A 22,766-nucleotide genomic window follows, 5' to 3' on the forward strand; every position below is an offset into this window, starting at 1 on the left:
TTTCCCCTGTAAGATGGTGCATATGGTCAATGTGGCATAGCTCCCGCCCATGCAGTTTGATTCATTATTTTCCTGGCCCATAACCCTATCTAGAGCCACCATACATCTGGGTTTTCCTGACATTTCCTCTTTTTTGAGTCTTCATCCTCTTGACTAGGTAGATTTTTTAAATAACAGGCAACGTCAAGGATTTTTTCAGAGCAGATGCCGCAGCTCAGAAAGAGCTGTGATTGGTCTGCTTCCTGTTTGGCCCCTCCCTTGCATCAGCAGCTGAGTGGTCCAGTCCCTGGCAAGCCACAGCTGCAGGATCGCACTCACCCAGGCCCCGGCTCCCAGCCCTGCAGAGAGTGTCCTGCAGGGAGGTGCTGATTGGTGCGACCTGGGCAGGGAGTGACACTGCTCCCCTCTACCACCAGTGAGTAACCCCAACTGTACCCCCCCAACTGCCCCTCCCCCACCTCCTGCAGTGTCCTCTTTTTGGGAACCTGAAATATGGTAACCCTAAATCCCTTTGCTCCAGATGGCTCAAGTGCCCATTTCCTCTGGCTTGGCTGCAGTTACAAGAGCCCCCTAGCAGCTGTTCAGGAGTGGATTGCAGGCAGCAGCTCAGACATGATCTACCCTGCCCCCAACTGGCGAGCGCTGCAAGAGCTGCAGACAGCCAAGAAGGGCCCAATCCGTCACAGGGGAGAAGGAGGGGGTCCCGATCGACGACTCGGCGCTCCACCGCAGGCATGGCTGCGCGGGGAAAAGCGCGCGGTGGGAGGGACGGCGCCGCTCGCTATCTCGGCGTTCGGCCTCAGGCACCGCCTTTTGCGGCGCTGATTGGCTGGGCAAGTCCAGTCCCGGTCTGTCTGGCGGCGAGTCCCGCGCGCCGCCATCTTAGCCCGGGAGAAAGCGAAGCGGCCGGTGCGGGAGGGGAGCGGAGCGGGCGCGAGGATTCTCTGCTCACCAGCCTACGTCTCTCTGCTCCCGGAGCACCATGAGCGCCGCCGCCGCCGGCCCCAGCTTGCTGCCCCTGCTGGAGACCCTGGAGGACCCGGCCGCCCCGCCGGGGGAGCTCACGGACGCACACCTCACCATCGTTAAGTGAGTGCGGCCGCCCCGCCCCGCCCCCAGCTCCGACACCCCCGGGCTGGGGCGATGGCGGGAGGGGGTGTAGCTCTGGCACGGCTTTCTGTCGGGGCCGCGAAGCGATGGGCAGGAGGGGAGGGCTCTGCCCTGGGCTCACTCACGTGCGCCCGCCTGGGAGAGGATGCGGGAGCCGCGCGTGTGCAACAGGTGTGAGAGCGGCTGTGTGCGTGGGTAGTGGGGTGCTCCAGGTGAAGGTTGGCGGGGGCGGAGGGGAGGTGGTGAGCTTGGCGGTGTTACCTGGTTACAGACAGCGGGCGGGTCAGGAGGCATGACTGGGAGCCTGTGTGTGCAGCCACACGCTGAGCGAAGGGCATGGAGTGTGGGGAATCTCTGCGTGCACCCTGTTGAAGGCAAGGGGGCATATTGGATAGATCCTCAGCGGTACGGCTGTCGGCGAATACCAATGGCACACTCACGCACGGACAAATTCAAGCAGATTTTTAGCCGGAGGTGAGGGGCGGGGAATACCTGCAAAGTTTAGAAATATTTGGCCATTTGTGAGCAAATGCTTGAGAAATCAAAATGCAAATCAAAATCTTGTTTGCAGATGGGCTTTTACGTTTGTCCTTTTTAACTAGCTCCAAATTTCACAAGAAGTGAATGGACAAGTGTCCTGCCTCTTGAGATCAGTGTGCTTTTCTGGTTAGAAAAGCTCAGTTTTTGTATTGTTGGATCCTTCATGATTTCTGTAATATCATATTTTATCAAAGTGTTTGACGTTAGCCTGTTTAACTAAGTTACTGTTGCACCTGGAGAGCCCATTTGAGAGTTGGGGTAGGTACTGTACAAATAAGTACAAAGATAACATCCCTTCCCTGAAGTTACTCTTGGGGAAAATCAGATAGGCCTTAATCCTGCAGACAGCTATACGTAGGTGTCTTTATGCAATTGACTTTAATGAGACTGCTTCCATGCTTAAGTGTTTGCAGGAGTGGGGCCATAATAGAGAGAGAGAAAATGGAATGCTGCTAACTTAACTCTTGGCAAGAAAAGCTTCCTCAGAGTTGCCTTTGGTGATCCCACTTAAGAAAAAATCTGTTTCTCTTTTAAGAAACTGTTCACACATGCCTCAAATTGTAACTGTTAAAATTTACTGGCTCAGTTATGATGTGGTACCTTTACATTTAGGGTTCAATCTTCCATTCAGATATTTGGTGGGGATCACTAGCTATTGTGTATGCATATTCTTTCTAATACTTGGAGCCCAAACTCAAAGCTTGATGTTAGTTTAAAAAAAAAGAAAAACTAATTTTTCTTTAAGTCCTTTTGCTGTATGGTTTTGTAAAATTTATTTGATTTTCAGTAGCAATTTCAATTTGGTATATGAATAATCTCTAGTTGTTTAGCAGCAAGAGTAGCAAAATATAAAATACACTAATATCTTGCATTCACAATACGGTGATCGGCTATATTAGTCATTCTGCATGGTCACAGGCTTAAAGGTGTGATTTTTCTCTTTCCTCTCCCAACACTTGAGTGCTATTTTCAACTATTTTTTTTGTCAAAAAATGTTCATGAAACTGTAACCTTTAGTTAAAAAATAAATAATTTGACAGTATTTTAATATAAACCTTATCATAGGAATATAATGTTTTATATTTGTAAATATGACTTATTTTTTTCTCTCTGCTTCTTGGAGTCGCCTGACCGGGGAGGAAGGAAAAGAATTCACTGCAGATGTTGGAAAACACTTTTCTCGACTTTGTAAAGTATTTAAGGTGTGTGTTGTGTTCCCTAAAGTTAATTTTGCTGTACAAGGCTAAGTAAATAAAAGTACAAAAGCTTAAGTCACGATCTGGGTTCAGTGTGAGGCTGAATTAATACTGAGCTCATTTAATTTGCAGTCAAGCTGGGTGAGGAAGTAGCCTAATTTTGACCTTGTGAATTAAAGTATCCAATAAATTGTACTCTCCTGGCTTTTCCTTCACATCATGGAGATTAATCTTTCTGTAGTAAAAGAAGATACAGTTTCTCCAGGTTTACTTCTTGACTACAAAATGGCTTGCAACAAACATTTCTTGGATGCGAAGGACTGGTTGGGAGGCATGGATGTTTTGCGGTGCAGTCAGGTCGAGTTGAGTTTTCGCAGCAAGGGCTCACTGTCTATTATGATTGTTATAACCAATACTTAAAAATATTTTTAAAACTAAAAAGCAACCCCTACCGTTGTTCCCTCTAAGCTGTGCGCGTGTGTGCGCGTACACAGATCCTAAACCCCGCGCACACCGTGAAACACCACGTGCACAATTTGCACAGAATCACAATAATTTGCACAGAAGAAATTTTTTGCACACACAGCCTGTCAAAAATTAGAGGGAACAAGTCTTCTACTATCCATGCCACTTCTCTGATGCATCCCACAGTAGGCTGGCACTAGTAATCATAAAAACTAAGAATAATGTAATCTGAGGTGTCTGTGTAGTGCATAATGGGTGGAATGATTTCAGATTTTTAAGATCACTATCTTTCTTTGTAGTGAATACCCCCATAGCCTGAGTAGTGGAGATCATCAAGATATTGCTGACATAATATAAAGTTATTTGCAGGTCCTTTTATTCGGACTTCCTTTTTTGGTAACCAGTTCATCTCTATTTTAAGCATGTAATGCTTATTTTATTCAAAATACAATAATAAAAAAATGGATGATTGTTCCCCATTTATGTAAAAATCATTTCAATGCAGATTCTTTTATGTTTTGGAACTTAATTCTGTCACCTGTAAATCTGGACACTTGTTATTGAAGTGTCTTGAAAACCCCAACTAGGTTTTGTAGTTTTAGGTGTGACTTTGTGCTGTAGAAGCTAGGCATAGTTTTCAATTTGCATTTAGGTATAAGAGTTTATTAAGCATGGGATTTTTTTTATTGTTCTGTGTTCCATTTCATTGACTTAATCATAACTCCGCTGAGAAGCTACACAATACGTAATCATACTTTGTAATTAATGAGACGACTTGGAGTTTTAATGTCTTTTTTTTTTTTTTTTGCAGGCACACATTTCTAGTCAAAACTCAGAGCTGAGCAGTGCAGCACTACAAGCTTTAGGATTTTGTGTCTTTAACTCAAAGATTACCTATGAATTATCTGGTAAAAACAAATATTACTAGAACTCCTTCTGCTTTTGAAATGTGCCTTCATCTGTTTCTTTAATTCTAGATTAAAATTAGGAATTTTTAGGTAACAAGGCAGAGATTTGTAGGTAAAATGTTTGAATTAATTGCTGAGTTGGTTGCAGGTGATGGGAACAGCTTGCCCTGTAGTATAGGCATAATGTAATTAATTCATTGCTCCCAAACTCTCTCAAACTTTATACTATGTCCAATCATCACGTTAATAATGCTGAACATTATTTTTCTTCCAGAGTGCTGTACAAACAGCCTCTTCACTTTCAGCTTTGCTTCTGTTAACAGTTAAAACCATGTAGAACCTGGGATTGGCATATACCATCAAAAAAACGGTGAAATTGACTATGGCTAAAGTGCTACCAATTGCACAGTGTTTTAAAAAAACACAAACGGGAGAATTAGAGAAATATTTGTTTAGTCTTTTGTGTTTCTTGTAATAGGTACATTTTTTCAGATGGAAATTTGACTTTCAAGTTTATAGTGTTTCAGTTTTCTATAGTGCTAGTGTAAATGGCAACGTACGCATGTACTATTCTACACATTTTTGCCTATTGGTAGTCTATTTTAGTCACTCTTTCTTGGCAAGTTTATTTATATTTAATATAGTTAAAATGTTAGTTACATTTTTGTGGGCTTTGGAATTGCGTAGCTGGTCCTGTATTAACATTTGATACGCCCAAGCAAAAGTTTCTTGTGTGACCTAAAAGCTTGCTAAGAAAATGAATAGAATTTGTGAAAACATAATTTGAATGCCATATGTTCTTTTCTGCTTTTTAGCAACTGAAATACAAGAGTTACTTTCAACAGTGAACAGTGTTGCTGTAAAAACTTCAGACAAGAATACACGCACTCGAGCCCTTTGGGTAATCTCTAAGCAGACCTTTCCTTCTGAAATTGTTGGGAAGGAGGTGAGCTTCTTAACTTTTTTTTTTTTTTGCCTCTCTCTAATTTTAATAGTTTAGTTAACTTCATCCCTTTGTTCTTCAGGTACCCAATATAATTTCTACACTAGAAACCATACTTACTAAAGGAGATGTATATTCCATGGCTGTTGAATATGAAGCACTAAATGTTGTCATACGGTATGTGAACTGTAATGCTAAACGTTTAAAATACTTATTGAGTCTTTGGAAAAGCCCATTTGAAAAAAGAATCTGTTGGAGGCACTATAGTTTAAGGACAATATTTGACCTACTTTAAAATTGTTAAACATGCTGAGTAATGTTCTCAACGTTGCCTGTATATATTTTTAAAAAATCAGTATGATAAAGTCCAGGTTTTTTATGAACTGTCATAACTACTTATGCTTTTTCTGAAGCCTGCTAGACCATTTAATTTGCAAAATGTCTTTCCAGACCTATAACGTCATCACTGATTTTGATGTGGAAAGGGACACAGTCAGATAAAAAAAATATTCATTGCTACCATTTTTAACAACTTAAGTTACTAAACTTTTTCTTTGTCTATTCTACTTTACACAATTGATTCTTTGTTTTTTCCCTATACCTTTTAGTCACCGTAGAAAATGAAGCTAGACTCAATGAGATGTTTCTAGCATTGGGTGGGAATGTTTACATCCAAAAACTTGTTTTAAGTTCATTACAGTATTTATTATGATACTGTTTTGTACTAGTTTTTAATTACAAAGCCTACATTTTAGGATTAAAACTTACTGCTGAGAGTGTGTTCCTCCCATTGGCATTGTTGGAAATAATAGAAATAGTAGATTTTATCATCAACACTGAGTGAATTTAGTATTCCTGAGAGTGAAGAATTAAGATCATTGGCTTGAAGCGGACATGTTAGGCTCATTGTAAAATACTCTTACCATCTCTACTTACCATCTATCATGGTCCTTTATTTAGCAGAGACAAACTACACAGTTGCACTGAACGATGTGGTGGTGTGTGTGCACACATAAATTCAGTCTTATTGTAGTCTTTATTTTACTTGAGACCTAATCAGTTTGATTTAAGTTCTCTAGAGTGGTGTTTCTGAATGACCGGTTCATGGACTGGCACCTGTTTCTGAGCTCTCCCTGTCACAATTTAGGAAGGCAGCAAGCTGGTCCCGGGTATCAAAAAGATTGAGAGAAACAGTCTCTAAACTGTGTCGGGGAGATCTTAGGGACCGATGTCAGTCCATAGTCCAGGCATTGAGAGAAACTGCTCTAGAGCAAACTGGCTAGTTCACTTAAGTCCCTATGTTAATTTGCCCTTCCAAAATGAACCTTGTAAAGTAGAGAATAATAATTACTACTGTCCACTTGCTACATTTTCCTGATGTATGGAAAACAATTCTGGCTTTAGTTGAGAAGATTCAATATGTACTTGTTAAACACAAACATTTGACTCAGTGATTTTTGAATAATTACCTACTGTTATTACAAGTAACACCTAAGATTACTATAACTGAAAAGTTAGGTTTTTTTCTGTGTGTTTATATTGTGTATTTGGCAATACTGTGGGCGTTGTTAATTTCCTTCTGAATAATTCAGTTTTCCCTTTGGGTGTATGTTGTGCCTTTCACACAGCAATAGAGATGATAGCTCTCTATTGGACAATAGTGCTCAATAGGAAAATATGATTATAAAATTGGCAGATTGCAGGTTTATAGACCTCAAATTAAATGTAACTTAAAAATAATTGACTAGGTTTCAAGTTGAAGATAATCTTTTAACAAGGACACCTGTTCAGAGGTCCTTCAGACTAGCTTTCTTTCCCTTCTAACTTAATGGAAAATTACTTCCGTATAGTATCATCTGCTGCTTTGGGTTATACCATTAAGAACTGGAATCTTAACTTGAACAAAACAAATGCAGAGGAAGTTGTTCAGAATAAATTTCTCCTTTTTTATGACCCTGGTGAGGCTTTTTGAGGGAAGTATCTGAATTGGTACTTCAGTGATATACTGATATGTAGAGTTTCACTCAGTTAGATTTTCCAGGTGTAATTCAATTTTATTAGAAAATGTTTTGAACGGCATTTTGTTAGTGCATAATACATCTGAATTATAAATGCATATTTTAATAATGCTAGCTAAGGATATTTTTGTTAAGCCCAGCAATAAGTATAGTGGTTCTATATGTAGTTAATACATGTGTGCTTTGTTGAACTCAGTCTAATGGAACAGACTCCAACCCAAATGGGAGAAGAGGCTGTGAGGTGGGCAAAGCTGATCATTCCTATGGTCGTCCATTCAGCTCATAAGGTGCAGTTACGAGGTGCCGCTGCATTGGAGATGGGAATGCCATTGTTACTTCAGAAACAGCAGGAGGTGGCAGTCATCACTGAACATCTTATGACTACTGTAAGTGGAAAATGCTTTTAAAAACTTCTTTCCCTCAGGATTTTAGAAATCTGTGAGACTTCTAATAATGTTTTTTTTTTATGCTCTTAAAATACGATTTAACTATCTGAATTACCCTATGTACTTGTCTCTGCAACCTTGACTGGAAGGCCATTTCATACTATGATTTTTTCAAAGCATCTGTTACCTTTCGTGAACCAAATTCACATTAACAGTGATAGAACTAAAGGCATATTCAGCTTGGGCAGTGAATAGAAGTGCAAGCTTTCTTAGTGTCTCAGTATGCTTCCACACAGTTTTGGAGGGGACTCTGTCTCCATACCCATTCATTCTTTGATTTGTCTGCTGAGAGTACCAATGAAAGTATTAAGAACTAAGACCATCAGCTAACTTTTCTTAACAGTACTCAAATGGTGGCAACCTATTTTGGCTGTTATCAACATATGCTGGATTTGAACCAGTATCTTGTAGATGAATGGCTCTGTATCATGTTACCAGTCACCTTAGCCAGCCTTGCAAAATTATACTTGCCCAGTGTGAGTAAAGTATCTTCATTTTTTTTCTATCCTCATAAAGACTAAAGTAAAAGTGAATTAATTTTGTGCCAGATTGTAAACTTTTGTGACAGTTTTGTAAGACTGCCTAAGCCTTACAGAAATCTTTAGGGGCAAGGGCTTTTTATTGTGTGTGCTCAGGGCCAATCATGATGGGGTCCTGGTCAATGATTAGTTAAATAATTACCCACTATTTCTATATTAAGATATATATTAGAAATGGAAAAGGACTGTGTGAGGTCTGCTTTTCTATTCTACTGCATAGTCAAGATAGAGAACTAGTTGTTTAAAAAAAAAAAAAAGGGGTGAATGGGCTTGCTTGGCATAAAGGGGACCCAAAAGCCCCTGTTCCAGGTGGGTGGTGATGTTTCCATTCCCCCCCAGTGGTTTCCTTCAAGAACTTCCTTACAAACCCTGATGTTGTAAGAGGTGACACTTGGAACAGGAGGAGCATGCTGGTGTGGGGCCATGGCATACGATGTTGCAGCACTGTGGCCTGGTTGGACGCTGTAATTTTCATATACCCTTGGGCCTGTCTAAGTCACTCCAGGGATGACTTCGGCCCCAGAGCAACCCAGCATTGGGAAGATGCAAAGGTGACATAAAGCTGCTATATTCCCTCCCACACCTCTGGTGACCTGCAAGTTTTGTGCTGTGCCTCTAGTAGCACAGTTAAATCCCATGCTGGGGTCACTTCCTTTTAACTCTTGTCAGTATAGTACAACTGTATTTTAGAAATTGTATTAGATTAAAAATCTTCAGTATAAAAACTTATAGCTCATTCTATGTGTTTCACTGCACAAGAAAATATAACAACCTTTTATTATCTTCAGAAAGTAATTTCAGAACTGCAAAAGTTATTTTCTGCAAAAAATGAGACCTATGTGTTGAAGTTGTGGCCTTTGTTTGTGAAGCTACTTGGAAAGGTAAGCAGAAGAGTAATAACTTTATTATTTAGGTTCCGTGACAATAGATACTGACAGTGTAAATGCTTCATTGTATAAAAACAGTATTATTTTACCTTTAGACACTCCATCGTAGTGGCAGTTTTATCAACTCATTGTTGCAACTGGAAGAACTTGGATTCCGTAGTGGATCACCAGTGGTAAAGAAAATAGCCTTCATTGCATGGAAGAGTCTGATAGATAATTTTGCTTTGAATCCAGGTAGATAAAAATATATTAAACAACTTAAGTTTAATGTTGAGCTAACCAGGAGAAAGGAAAACACCTATTTTACCCATCTTAATCTGGTAGTGCTCAACTATGTACAGGTTAAATATTATCTTTCTAAAAGTGCACATTTCTACTGATTGATGGTTCTTTCTCAGCTCAGTCTTGCTGCACGGTAGAATTACTAAAGTTAAACATTTTTTTTTATAGTAGTTTAATTGGGCCAAGCATAGATAGCAATGAGAGGACACAGAAGGTTACACTACAGTTCTTCATTTTGTGCTACATGGATTTATTACCGGGAACGGTGGTTAAGGAATCTGGAGATTTGAGAAATTACTTCTGTAATCAGTACTGAGACTTAAACAAGCCTGTTTAAATTCAGCGTGCATCCTGACTACTTTATAAAAGATCCTTTGTAAGATTGGACCGTACTCTCTGGGATACTTACTCTGAAGGAAAATGAGGAGACAAAAATGAAAGTGTCTTAAATTAGTAAAATTTCATTTAAATTCTCACTGAAGTGTTTATTCTCCACCCTCATTATTAGATTTGGCAGAATTAAATTTTTTAAATAATCTGTATGGTTAATATTGATTATTTTTAAGCATTTATTTTTATTGATTTAAATTTTTCCAGTTGCATGAGATTATGGGGGTCTGGCAACAATTATTTAATTATACTTGATGCTGTGATTCAAAATGTTAAAGCTTTATAACAGTTAAAACGCAAATTGTCAACATCACTTTTGTCAAAATATACAAAGTAAATATCCTTAAATCAAACTCCTAAGTTCTCAAGCAGCATTTTTCTTTCTTTGCCTATCTGTAAATTTTGATGATTATAAATGGAAGTATTTTTTGGTCAATTTACGTGTATATGGTAAAATTGACATTTACCAGGAAAAAGCTAATCCTTCCAAGGCTGTTTAAAATAGATCATTTAGCAATGCTTCAGTTCTGCTAAAGAAATTACAGATAGGATTATTGGTGGTAACGTGGCTTAATTTTCCAGGACAAATAAGGAATCTAAGTCAAAACCCTAGCATTCTGTGGTTCTGTAGCATACAATATTTATCTCATACTAGTGAAATGACTAAATGCATCTTCTCTGTTCTTTTGTATGCTTTATGTGGAGTCAAGAAAAAACTGTCTGGATTTGCTTTGCCACTTCTCCAGAATATAAAGGCTAATTAAACTGGGAAATTAAAGCTTTGTCAAAAGTAACTAATAGCCAAGCCATGTAGACACTTCACTGCTATTGTGAACGTTTGTGACCTCAGACATGTCTATATCTGATGTAAGATCTGTCAGCCTGATGCAGTTGCTCAAATGTAAAAGTAGAGTTTATTTGTTGTCTTATTTTCCTATTACAATGTCAAATGTTGTTTGAATGACTTTTTCCTTTCCACATCCAACAAGAGTAGATCTTCCTCCTCCATGCATCTACTGGAGTTAAGATAGCTTGGGGAAACACCTGCTATTTTCATTTAGAAAGCTCTGTTTGTAGAATAATCAGCAATGGAGCACTACCCTACTAACCACTCTTCTTCAAATTAACAACCTTTACCTATTAGCCAGTAATCTATAACAAATTGCAGTGTATTTTCACTTTAATATTTTGAAATTTTGGAGCTCTCCCTTGCCTTTTTGTTGTTTACAGACACCATGTGGAGAGCTCTACACTGTCCTCATCTTAGCTGAATGGTGGTGGATTGATGCTGAAGCAGCCAGGAAGGCCCACTCCAAATACAGTGAGGTGCTTTCGGCACAGCACTCTTCTTATAGTGTTGCTAATGCTGTATTTGGCAGGTTCTGTCTTTCTGAGCCTGGTCAGCCCTGAACCCTGATGCTGTTTTACCTTTGCTGGCAAGTCTTTTTGTCCTGTGTCAACATGCTAAACATGACATTCAAGCTAAGGAGTGAATACTGGTTCTCTCCCCTTTTCCTCCTTTATTGGATGCTAGAGTTGAAGGACCTGGCTATTTCCAAAACAGTTCCTCTAAAAACCAGTTGCAAACAGATGCTAGTGAATACTGCAACTTGAATCTATTTCCAAATTTGAGCTAGTAAAAATAATATTTCAGAAAGGTGAAGGACAGTAGCCTAACAAATCTGGTGATAAAATAATGGAGAGTTTTCCAATGTAAGGGTTTATAAATCTTTACCACCAGATAATAAATCCAGCATTTTGAGGGTAACATGATTGTTTTTCAAGACAGATGTTGCAGGCGCCTCCTTGGCAAAATCCCAGCTGATTTTTCCTAAAAGAGGCACCCTTAGGAAAAACTTGGGCTCTGGCTTTTCAATCCCTATAACTTTGATGGGGTAACTATTAACATTATATGAGCTGTAGAGGGCATTTTTTATGTTCATAACCAATAGCACCACTTCCGTAGACTCTCCCATGTTCGCCTCTTGAGCTGTGAAATTCAACAGCACTGATGGATGGTATATATGGCTCTTCCCTTGGAAAGTAGACAAGCAATTATACAATTCTGCTTTGTGAAAAACTTGAAATGAGAGACCTATTTGGAGAAAAGCTTGAGAAAATGATGACAGATTCTATAGACGACAATTACATCTTTTCCACTGTTGATGAAGACGGGGCTCACAAGGTTTTCTCCCATGCATCCTGAAAATATTTTGAGATGATGATGATCAGGTTAAACAGGAATAAATTATGGAATCCAAACAGAGGCATAGCCAGACAGGAGTGACTGCCCATCTTCCTCCATCGCCAATTACTGCTGGAGGAGTATCTTATAATATATCTTCCCTCATCTACCAGTGGATCCAAGGGACAGGTCAGCCACAGACATACACTTACACTATAATCAGTGTGTCTGTATAGTCTAGAAGAAAGTTAAAGATCTCCCATCTTACTTCTCAGCCTTACTGGCACAATATCTATAGAAATGTTCATCTGAGGTAACTAAAGATATTTTTATTGGGCACTACGTTGTTTTGTGAGCAAGATCAGAGTTAGCTTCTCAAGTGATTAGCACGGCGAGAGAACAAATGTCACTTCTACTCGAAACACAGATGACTGATACCAGCCCTTTAGATTGGGGAACACATACTGACTCTCATGTTGTCTGTGGCACTTAGACACAAGGCTACAAATTCAGGCTTCAAATTTTCCTACTTTCCCTCAAGTACATCCTGTTGATGTTAAATAACAATCACTATTTCTTTTTATTGGCACCCAAAGTATATTGGTTTTAGAAATTCTTGCACGGAATCTCTTGGTTTTAGAGTTTAATCCCAAATAGTGAAAGGATGGTGGGATTGGGAGACAGCCATAAGGAACTGAGTAGTAGAGTTAGAATAAGGATAGCGGTCATTCTAATTTATTTGGTTAGCGAGTTCTATGATATGGGTCTAGCTCCTTTTTGAAATTGCCTCCCTTTCTCAAGAGATTGCTCCAACAGTTTAATTGTTTCAGCAGAATGTAGCTGTGATCAGATTTCCCAAGTACAGAGAGAGATTCTCGGGTTGCTAGGGCTATTTCTATAGAAGGCTTTAAATAGTAGGAAAGAGATCTTGAACTGGATACTGCTTTCAAGAATGAGCTAGTGCAGGAAGTGGAGCATTGATATGCTATTTGATTATCACAGTAGAGCCTCGCTTCCAAAGTTTCAACATCATCTCTCTCAAATTCTGCTCCCCACAAATGGACCTTTCGATATTTTCTCAAATACAAGTTGAGCAGGTGTTCTAGGGGGAGATAAGTCCAGCAGCCTTGAACACTTTTACAGGCACTGCTGAGTAAGTCAGGTTTCTTCTTCTCATTCTACATGTATCCAAAATAAAAGAGCAGCTACAGTGTGAACTGGATGTGTGAAGAACCTTGAGAGCATAGATTAGCTGTACCAGAGACCTTCAGGCTGTGCTCTTTCATCCAAATTACAGAGGTCAAATAGCTTCAATTCAGTATATCCATATGACTTTGATAATACATCAAGAAAACATATACCAATATTGGCAACCCAGCTCAATATTGATCTTTTAGAGTGAGCTGAATGCTTTGTTTCCAGCAGAAGAAATATGCAAAGTTGAAACTTAAGCCCTGATTTGCACCTTCCTCAGGCATCATAAATTAGATTTTGTTTTTCTCCTATTCCTTCAGGAGACAACTCCCCTAAGCTTTCATTGCATAAATTATCCCTATTAGCTAAATTTTTCAGGCTTTTTTTTTTTTGATACCATAGTTTTCCTTTTCCACTTTCCTTGATTTGTCATTGCTGTAGCCAAGTCTTGCCAAATCGTGATTCAGATAAGAGGGGGATTCCTTATTAGTTAATTTCTTTTCTGCCATTTAACATCTGCTAATTTGGATCATTTATCAAAACTAGCTTTTTTTAGGCTTGGATTCTTTTCTTCCAGGATTTGTAGGGAAAAGCTATTTTTCCTTCCTTTTATTCCTCTTTGAGTACTTTTTAACAAAATTCCTTTTTCATTGTTAACTGCTAAACAGTTTCAGAAGTACTTGTTCTGGCAGGCTCCTGTTGGAAAATGGAAACAAGTTTTTCCTGCCGACTGCGTTGATAGGACTGAGTACCTAGAAAACGTCCTGATGGAGAAGACTGATTCTTGCTGAATTAGTGAATGTGTTAATTGAAAGAAAAGAACCTAACAGTTTAGAAATTGCCCTTTATTGTGCTGCAAAATAATTTAGACTTTTTATAGCATTTTTAAAAATGTGTTTTTTGTTCCTCAAGATATATTGTGCAGTGCAAAAAGGCTGAAATTGCTAATGCAGCCATTGAGCTCTATCCATGTGAGAACAGAGGCTTTGGCACTGACGAAACTGGAGGTCTGGTGGTATTTACTGGTGAGGCTTGGACCTCAGCTGCCTGCCAACTTTGAACAGGTAACAAATGCAAATAGTTTTAGCATAGTAGTTGACAGCCTATGTTTTGTTCATATAAAACTGAAACTTGCTTTATGATTATCTCCTTTCTGTAGCTGTTTATCTGGACTCTCTGTAATCTTTAGCCATAAAGCAATTATTAAAAGGATACTGTTACTCTTGTAGACACCAAACCTGACATGCTTCCAAAAATTTAAGCTGGTAGGTCAATATAAAAGAACAGTTTGTACTAATGGTACACATGGAGGTCTAAATTAACTATCAAGAGGAATTATCTGAATGTCACTGTGGACTGCTCAGTTAAATCCTCTACTCAATACACAGCAGTAGTCAGACAAAATACACTTTCTATAAGGGATAAAATGGAAAATATTGACATTTTCACTATATAAGTCCATTCTCCTACAACACTGTGTTCAGTTCTCATCATCCTGCCTCCATCTGGAAAATTTTCTATGTGAAAAGAGCCTGAGAAGATCAGGATTTGTTAACTTGGAAAATGTAAGAGGGGATATAAAAAAACTTAATGGTATAGCAAAGGTAGATCAAACACTTCTGTTGTCCTTGCTCAGAATACACAAAGGCATTCAATGGACAAATAGAAAATACATCTAGTATTTGGCAGCCTGTTTATAAAGTAGTATTCTTAGCAAGGAGCAGTAGTTACCCTGATCTTTGTGATATGCATTTATTCTCAGTTAACTTCTATGTGAACATAAGAGCTGACATACTTCGTCAGTGATGGTCTGACTTGCTCAGTATCTTGTCTCCGACAGTGGCCTGTACCAGAGCTTCAGGGCAGTTACGGAGCAATCCACCCATCTTCATTCCTAGCTTCTGGTAGTTAGATGTTAAGGATAGCCCTGAGCATGGTTACATCCCTGACCACCTTGCCATTAATGGACCTATACTCCATGAACTTACTCATCTCTTTTTCAAAGTTTAAAAAGACACTCTGTTTTTGAAATTCAAATAGATTTCAAGTAAATAGCAGTTTTATGTATTCTATCTGCTCTTGAGTCTTCCTGCTAGTTTTTTATGGGTTTATAATCACAGCTGCCTATTTTTTCTATAGACTCATACAAACAAACACAACTGATTAGTGTGTGTCACATGCACAACAAAAAAGACCATTTTTAAAAAAAAATCTTTCAATTATAGTAATGCAGGTATAGTTTGTAATAGTAGGCAAATAATTCTATGTTTAAGAACAGTGAAGTTGGTGTTTTAATGTCTTCGTTTTCACCTATAAAGCCCTAAATGGTTTGGGCTTTAGCTACATGGAAAACGACAGTCTCTCAAGTGATACCACAGCAGTTGTGATAGAGTGGAGTCAAGTTTACAGCCCCCTAGTCAGAAAGGGATCGGGCTGATGTGTTATTTTTGAGGGGTTCACTTTCTATATCAAGTTGAATATGGACTTGGTGGACCTGCAAGACATAAACGTTTTCCCCGAATTGTTTGGGAAGGGTTGACTTAGTGGTAGCGATGGAGTGAGGCTTGTTCTGGAATTAGGCTTTTCAGTTAGATTAATTTTAATGCCTTTTTGACATGTTTTGACTGACTCTAGTAATGAACCTAGAGATTTTGATAAATATAATTGGAAAACTACTTAAATAGTAGTATAATTGGACTGAGCACATAAAACGAACTGTTAGCACAGGGTTTCATAATTCAATCAAATTATTCCAGGATGTGATTAACTGAAAATCTTTTATTTCTTATCTTATGCTTTTGATCTACCTATAGAAAAGATTAGAAAACCGTATGGAAAAATTGCAAACTGCACTGTCTCAGTAACATCTCATTTGAAATTATTTAACTTTCATTTGATGATATTGGAAAATTTTACTGATTTGGTAGTCATTAAAATAAAGCTGCTATATATCAGAAATAACTTTTTAAATGAGTAGCTTACAGTGTAGACGCCAACTTCTTCTGGTGCCGGTGGGTGCTCGACCCGCCTCTGCCCCCGCCCCGACTCCACCCCTGCCACGCCCCCTCCTACCCCCATTCCAACCCCTTCCCCAAATCCCCGTCCTGGCCCTGCCTCTTCCCTGCCTTCTTCCCTGAGCGCGCCACATTCCCGCTCCTCCCCCCTCCTTCTCAGAGCTTACTACAGCTGTTTGGTGGCGGCAAGCACTGGGAGGTAGGCGGAGGAGCGGGGACGCGGTGCACTCAGGGGAGGAGGCAGAGCAGAAAGGGGGGGGCAAGGAGGGGAGCTTGGTTGCCGGTGGGTGCAGAGAACCCACTAATTTTTCCCCGTGGGTGCTCCAGCCCTGGGGTACCTACGGAGTTGGCGTCTGTGGCTTACAGAGTAGTTTAGTCTTTTTATGATTCTACTTTCTCCTCAGACAAGATATGATGCGGATTTGAGACTAAATGTACTCTTTAATTCCTCTTCATGTGTGTCATACACACAATCACTGAGGTTTGGTGTCTTTGCAGGTTTGTGTTCCATTAATCCAAAGCACTTTAAGTCTAGATTCTTCTGTTGTACCTCAAGGAACTCCCTCTCGTGCAGCAGTCAATCAGAGTTTAGCCACAGCAACGTCTGCACAGAAATCAGGTACAAAATAAGCCCTGCTTCTGAATATAATTCAAATGCTGGAACTAAGTTAAAAATAAATTTAAGTGTTAGTAGTATCTCACTAGTGAGAAGCAATAGCAAGCGATATATTGATACTGCACATTCATATCAGTCTACTGATCTAGAATAATTTAGTAGCTAGTTAAACGAAGAAAACTTTGTATCTGTTTTAAGCCTACAAAACTATTCAGATCCGAGAATGCGGGAAAGAATTCCTTGGTGCACTGCATTGTACCTAGGTATTGCAGGTATTCTTTGTCCTGTGTCTGTAAACATCATTTTATATTAATTTATATTTTATATTTATATATAATTAAGTTACATTTGTTCATTTGCATACTGTGTGGTATTCTTGTCAGCCATAAGCAAATTCATCAGGGATCTCATGAGATCTATTGTGCGTATATCATGATGCAGTTTGGATCGATGTTTGCCAGGGATGGAATAAACCATTCTCAGTTCTAAATTACTTTCATGTTTAAGTCTAGTTAAGCCATTCATTTAACCTTAACGTGTAATTATTTTTAGTAGCTCTAACTGTTGTATAAATCTCTATCTCAGTTGAGGCTTTTTTGAAAACAAGTAGATTTAAATTTTAAGGTTATGTAAAATAGTTTTAGTTGAAATAGAGTGAAGGATAAAACATGTGACCTTCTAAAAATTGTTCTAAGATAGTTAAGTGATCTGCAGAATTAAACTTGCATGCTTAAATATTAGGTGATGAATGCTTCAAATTCCAGCATCAAAGCACCAGTCTTATTTTTTCCCCCTCTTTTCCAGATCCCCTAAGAGCAGAACCTTTTCCCCTCCCGTATCTCTCCTCCACCCCAATCACCAGCTTCTTTACATGGGAAACCTTTCCTTTCCTCACTATGCATTTGGTTGGTATATCACAACTATTAATATTAGTCTGGAGTCTGCCTATTAGTGGTAAGGCAAGTCTAATTTGGAAACATTGAGGTCTGACTAGTGACAATCTTAAATCTTATAAAATGGGGAAAATATTTTCCTATCCACTATAGGCAGAATTCACCCTTAAACAATGATGTATCTGATTTTTACGAGCAGACTTTGTGCTGGTCACTAGGGAGGGGTCATATGGAAGGGAAGGGAAAGCTAAGTATGAGGCATAGGAAGAGAATAGGTTCTCTTCAGACCTGGAAAACAAGACTGACAAAAATACATGTTAACGGTGACAAATCTGTCAAAAAGGCAGATTTTTGTTTTTTAATTGGCTAAAATAACTTTTTGAAAAATTGTTAAAAAAATTAATCTTGAGCTAAAACCTCAAGGTAAGCCGTCCTGAAGCAAACTTCTAAAGTTACATAGTTAGGACCCTGTCATAAATATAAAGGGAAGGGTAAACATCTTTAAAATCCCTCCTGGCCAGAGGAAAAATCCTTTCACCTGTAAAGGGTTAAGAAGCTAGGATAACGTCGCTGGCACCTAACCAAAATGACCATTGAGGAGACAAGATACTTTCAAAAGCTGCGGGGAGGGAGAAGACAAATCTCTCTCTGTCTGTCTGTGTGATGCTTTTGCCGGGGACAGAACAGGAATGGAGTCTTAGAACTTAGTAAGTAATCTAGCTAGATATGCATTAGATTATGATTTCTTTAAATGGCTGAGAAAATAAGCTGTGCTGAATAGAATGGATATTCCTGTCTGTGTGTCTTTTTGTAACTTAAGGTTTTGCCTAGAGGGATTCTCTATGTTTTGAATCTAATTACCCTGTAAGGTATTTACCATCCTGATTTTACAGAGGTGATTCTTTTTTACTGTTTCTTCTATTAAAATTCTTCTTTTCAAGAACTGAATGTTTTTTTTTCATTGTTCTTAAGATCCAAGGGTTTGGGTCTGTGGTCACCTATGCAAATTGGTGAGGATTTTTACCAAACCTTCCCCAGGAAGTGGGGTGCAAGGATTGGGAGGATTTGGGGGGGGAAAGATGTTTCCAAACAATGCTTTCCTAATAAAATAAACTCGGATAAACGTTTGGTGGTGGCAGTGGAAGTCCAAGGACAAAGGGTAAAATAGTTTGTACCTTGGGGAAGTTTTAACCTAAGCTGGTAAAAGTAAGCTTAGGAGGTTTTCATGCAGGTCCCCACATCTGTACCCTAGAGTTCAGAGGGTGGAAGGAACCTTGACAGACCTTATTAAATTCACAGCCATGAAGAATGCGTCACAGACCCTGAAATCTGGTCTCTTTTGTGCTTTTACTCTATACTATACAGATTTCACTGGGGAGACCAGCGTTTCTCAAATTGGGGGTCCTGACCTAAAAGGGAGTTGCAGGGGGTCGTGGTATCGCCACCCTTACTTCTGCTCTGCCTCCGGCCACACAGCTTTGGAGAGTGGTGGCTGCTGACTGAGGGCTCAGCTCTACAGGCAGCAGCCTAGAAGTAAGGGTAGCAATACCATACCATGCCATCCTTCTGCGCTGCTGGTGGTGGCTTTGCCTTCAGAGCTGGACTTCTGGCCAGCAGCCACCACTCTCCAGCTGCCCCGTTCTGAAGGCAGCATCGCCGTCAGCAGCAGCACAGAAGTAAGGGTAGCAGTACTGTGATCCCCCCACGGTGCCTTTTTGGGTCAGGCCCCTACAATTACAACATCTGAAATTTCAGATTTAAATAGCTGAAATAATGAAATTTACGATTTTTTAAATCCTGTGACTGTGAAATTGAGCAAAATGGACTGTGAATTTGGTAGGGCCTTATACATACTATAAACTCCTTAAAATAAAGGATTCTAATGGAAACTCTGATAGTTTCTTAAATAAAGCATTGCTAGTAGGTACTTACTATAATGGGAATTTTTGGCCAGGAAGAGATTGCTTTGTGGCTAAAACACAAAGCTGGGAGTCTGGAGATTTGAGTTCTATTCCTGGCTTTACCACAGTGCTAAGTCTGAAATTGTTCTCTTTCCCCATTTGTAAAATTGTCAGACTTAATTTTTATATTTATTATTTTGGATCTGTGTTTTCACTTTAAAATGGTTCATTTGAATGTAGTTATGATATAGTCACAACAATTGTGTTTTTCTTTTCCTTAGGTTCTTATCCATTTGGAAGTCCAGTCACTCCAAGGATAAACCTGAATTCTAGTGTATCAGGGATCATAGTGATCCCCTCAATTCAACTTTTGGGAATTGAAATGCTGCTTCACTTCCTGATGGGACCAGAAGTTTTGGCTTTTTCTAAGCAAAACAAACTTTTACTTAATCTAGGTATTTGCACTACATTTTTCAAAGCACTCTTGATACCGAGGGTAGTTTGAAATGATTACTTTGAATTTTCCATAATATTTTGCTAAACCTAAAGATGTACATAATAGATAAGATACTTAAAATAATTAATTGCAGATCCTAATCTTTTGCTTAATATTTGGAGCTATTTTTATCATATGTTAATATAGAACACTTAACAACATAAAAACAGAACATAAGAATGGCCATACTGGGTTAGACCAAAGGTCTATCCAGCCCAGTATCCTGTCTACCGACAGTGGCCAGTCCCAGGGGGAATGAACCTAACAGGTAATGATCAAGTGATCTCTCTCCTGCCATCCATCTCCACCCTCTGACAAACAGAGGCTAGAGACACCATTCCTTACCCATCCTGGCTAATAGCCATTAATGGACTTAACCTCCATGAATTTATCCAATTCTCTTTTAAACCCTGTTACAGTCCTATCCTTCACAACCTCCTCAGGCAAGGAGTTCCGCAGGTTGACAGTGTGCTGAGTGAAGAAGAACTTCCTTTTATTTGTTTTAAACCTGCTGCCCATTAGTTTCATTTGGTGGCCCCTGGTTCTTGTATTATGGGAACAAGTAGATAACTTTTCCTTATTCACTTTTTCCACACCACTCATGATTTTATATACCTCTATCATTTCGCCCCTTAGGCTCCTCTTTTCCAAGCTGAAAAGTCCTAGCCTCTTTAATCTCTCTTCATATGGGACCCGTTCCAAACCCCTAATCATTTTAGTTGCCCTTCTCTGAACCTTTTCTGATGCCAGTATATCTTTTTTGAGATGAGGGGACCACATCTGTACGCAGTATTCAAGATGTGGGCGTACCATGGATTTATATACGGGCAATACGATATTCTCCATCTTATTCTCTATCCCTTTTTTAATGATTCCTAACATCCTGTTTGCTTTTTTGACTGCTGCTGCACACTGCGTGGATGTCTTCAGAGAACTATTCACGATGACTCCAAGATCTCTTTCCTGATTTAGTTGTAGCTAAATTTGCCCCCATCATATTGTATGTATAGTTGGGGTTATTTTTTCCAATGTGCATTACTTTACATTTATCCACATGAAATTTCATTTGCCAAAGTTCTTCACAGTCAGCTTTGGTCTTAACTATCTTGAGCAGTTTAGTATCATCTACAAACTTTGCCACCTCACTATTTTACCCCTTTCTCTAGATCATTTATGAATAAGTTGAATAGGATTGGTCCTAGGACTGACCCTTGGGGAACACCATTAGTTACCCCTCTCCATTCTGAAAATTGACCATTCCTACCCTTTGTTCCCTGTCTTTTAACCCGTTCTCAGTCCATGAAAGGATCTTCCCTCTTATCCCATGACAACTTAATTTATGTAAGAGTCTTTGGTGAGGGACCTTGTCAAAGGCTTTCTGGAAATCTAAGTACACTATGTCCACTGGATCCCCTTTGTCCACATGTTTGTTGACCCCTTCAAAGAACTCTAATAGATTAGTAAGACATGATCTCCCTTTACAGAAACCATGTTGACTTTTGTGCAACAATTTGTTCTTCTATGTGTCTGGCAATTTTATTCTTTACTATTGTTTCAACTAATTTGCCCGGTACTACTGATAGACTTACTGGTCTGTAATTGCCAGGATCACCTTTAGAGCCCTTCTTAAATATTGGCGTTACATTAGCTATCTTCCAGTCATTGGGTACAGAAGCTGATTTAAAGGACAGGTTACAAACCATAGTTAATAGTTCTGCAATTTCACATTTGAGTTCTTTCAGAACTCTTGGGTGAATGCCATCTGGTCCCAGTGACTTGTTACTGTTAAGTTTCTCAATTCGAAAACTTCCTCTAGTGACACTTCAATCTGTGACAATTCCTCAGATTTGTCACCTACAAAAGACGGCTCAGGTTTGGGAATCTCCCTAACATCCTCAGCCGTGAAGACTGAAGCAAAGAATTCATTTAGTTTCTCTGCGATGACCTTATTGTCTTTAAGTGCTCCTTTTGTATCTCGATCGTCCAGGGGCCCCACTGGTTGTTTAGCAGGCTTCCTGCTTCTGATGTACTTAAAAAAATTTTATTACCTCTTGAGTTTTTGGTTAGCTGTTCTTCAAACTCCTTTTTGGCTTTTCTTATTACATTTTTACATTTAATTTGGCAGTGTTTATGCTCCTTTCTATTTACTTCACTAGGATTTGACATCCACTTTTTAAAAGATGCCTTTTTATTTCTCACTGCTTCTTTTACATGGTTGTTAAGCCACAGTGGCTCTTTTTTAGTTCTTTTACTGTGTTTTTTTAATTTGGGGTATACATATAAGTTGAGCTTCTATTATGGTGTCTTTGAAAAGTGTCCATGCAGCTTGCATGGACTTCACTGTAGTTAATGTACCTTTTAATTTCTGTTTAACTAACTTAAAGAACACACTCTACTTGATTTTTCTTTTAGGCTATCTCTTGAAAACTCTTGACTGTAAAAAATAATAATAATAATCCACATGTGGTATGTCAGATTTGTTTTCTGTTTTCTCCTAGAGCCTCTTCAATATCCATTGATCAGTAGCCCTTCTTTTTTTTGTAAGCATGCCAGCACACTCATAAATGCAGTTCAGGAAGGCTTCATTGCAATTGGAAAAGAGGTTCCAGGTAAAAATTTCATGGTGAAATAACCTTTTTATTTTGTGTAGTAATTTTGAGATGAAGGGAAATAAAATTAAAAAGTAGGGAAGAGGATTTTTAATAGAGTAATAATGAAAATGTTAAAATAGCATTTTTCTTAT

General features: G+C 39.0%; 1 protein-coding gene across 8 annotated transcripts in view; it reads left to right on the forward strand.

Moving 5' to 3' along the window:
- Window positions 1-839: 839 nt before the first annotated feature.
- Window positions 840-22,766, forward strand: part of RIF1 (replication timing regulatory factor 1) — a 61,084-nt gene continuing 39,157 nt past the window's right edge. For 2 of the 8 annotated variants that reach the window (XM_073305452.1, XM_073305453.1), the window contains exons 1-12: window positions 841-1,089; window positions 2,774-2,852; window positions 4,123-4,219; window positions 5,035-5,165; window positions 5,245-5,339; window positions 7,377-7,566; window positions 8,954-9,046; window positions 9,148-9,286; window positions 14,016-14,167; window positions 16,616-16,736; window positions 19,809-19,982; window positions 22,522-22,632. In XM_073305452.1, the coding sequence (XP_073161553.1) occupies window positions 983-1,089; window positions 2,774-2,852; window positions 4,123-4,219; window positions 5,035-5,165; window positions 5,245-5,339; window positions 7,377-7,566; window positions 8,954-9,046; window positions 9,148-9,286; window positions 14,016-14,167; window positions 16,616-16,736; window positions 19,809-19,982; window positions 22,522-22,632 (1,489 nt within the window). In that variant the 5' untranslated portion in view covers window positions 841-982. Of the gene's footprint in view, window positions 1,090-1,206; window positions 1,282-2,773; window positions 2,853-4,122; window positions 4,220-5,034; window positions 5,166-5,244; window positions 5,340-7,376; window positions 7,567-8,953; window positions 9,047-9,147; window positions 9,287-14,015; window positions 14,168-16,615; window positions 16,737-17,727; window positions 18,334-19,808; window positions 19,983-22,521; window positions 22,633-22,766 lie in introns of those variants that run through there. The other 6 variants (XM_073305454.1, XM_073305456.1, XM_073305455.1 and 3 more) reach the window with 6 other exon arrangements.

The sequence above is a fragment of the Lepidochelys kempii genome, chromosome 11, assembly GCF_965140265.1.
Source record: "Lepidochelys kempii isolate rLepKem1 chromosome 11, rLepKem1.hap2, whole genome shotgun sequence".
In the NCBI taxonomy this organism is placed as follows: Eukaryota; Metazoa; Chordata; order Testudines; family Cheloniidae; genus Lepidochelys; species Lepidochelys kempii.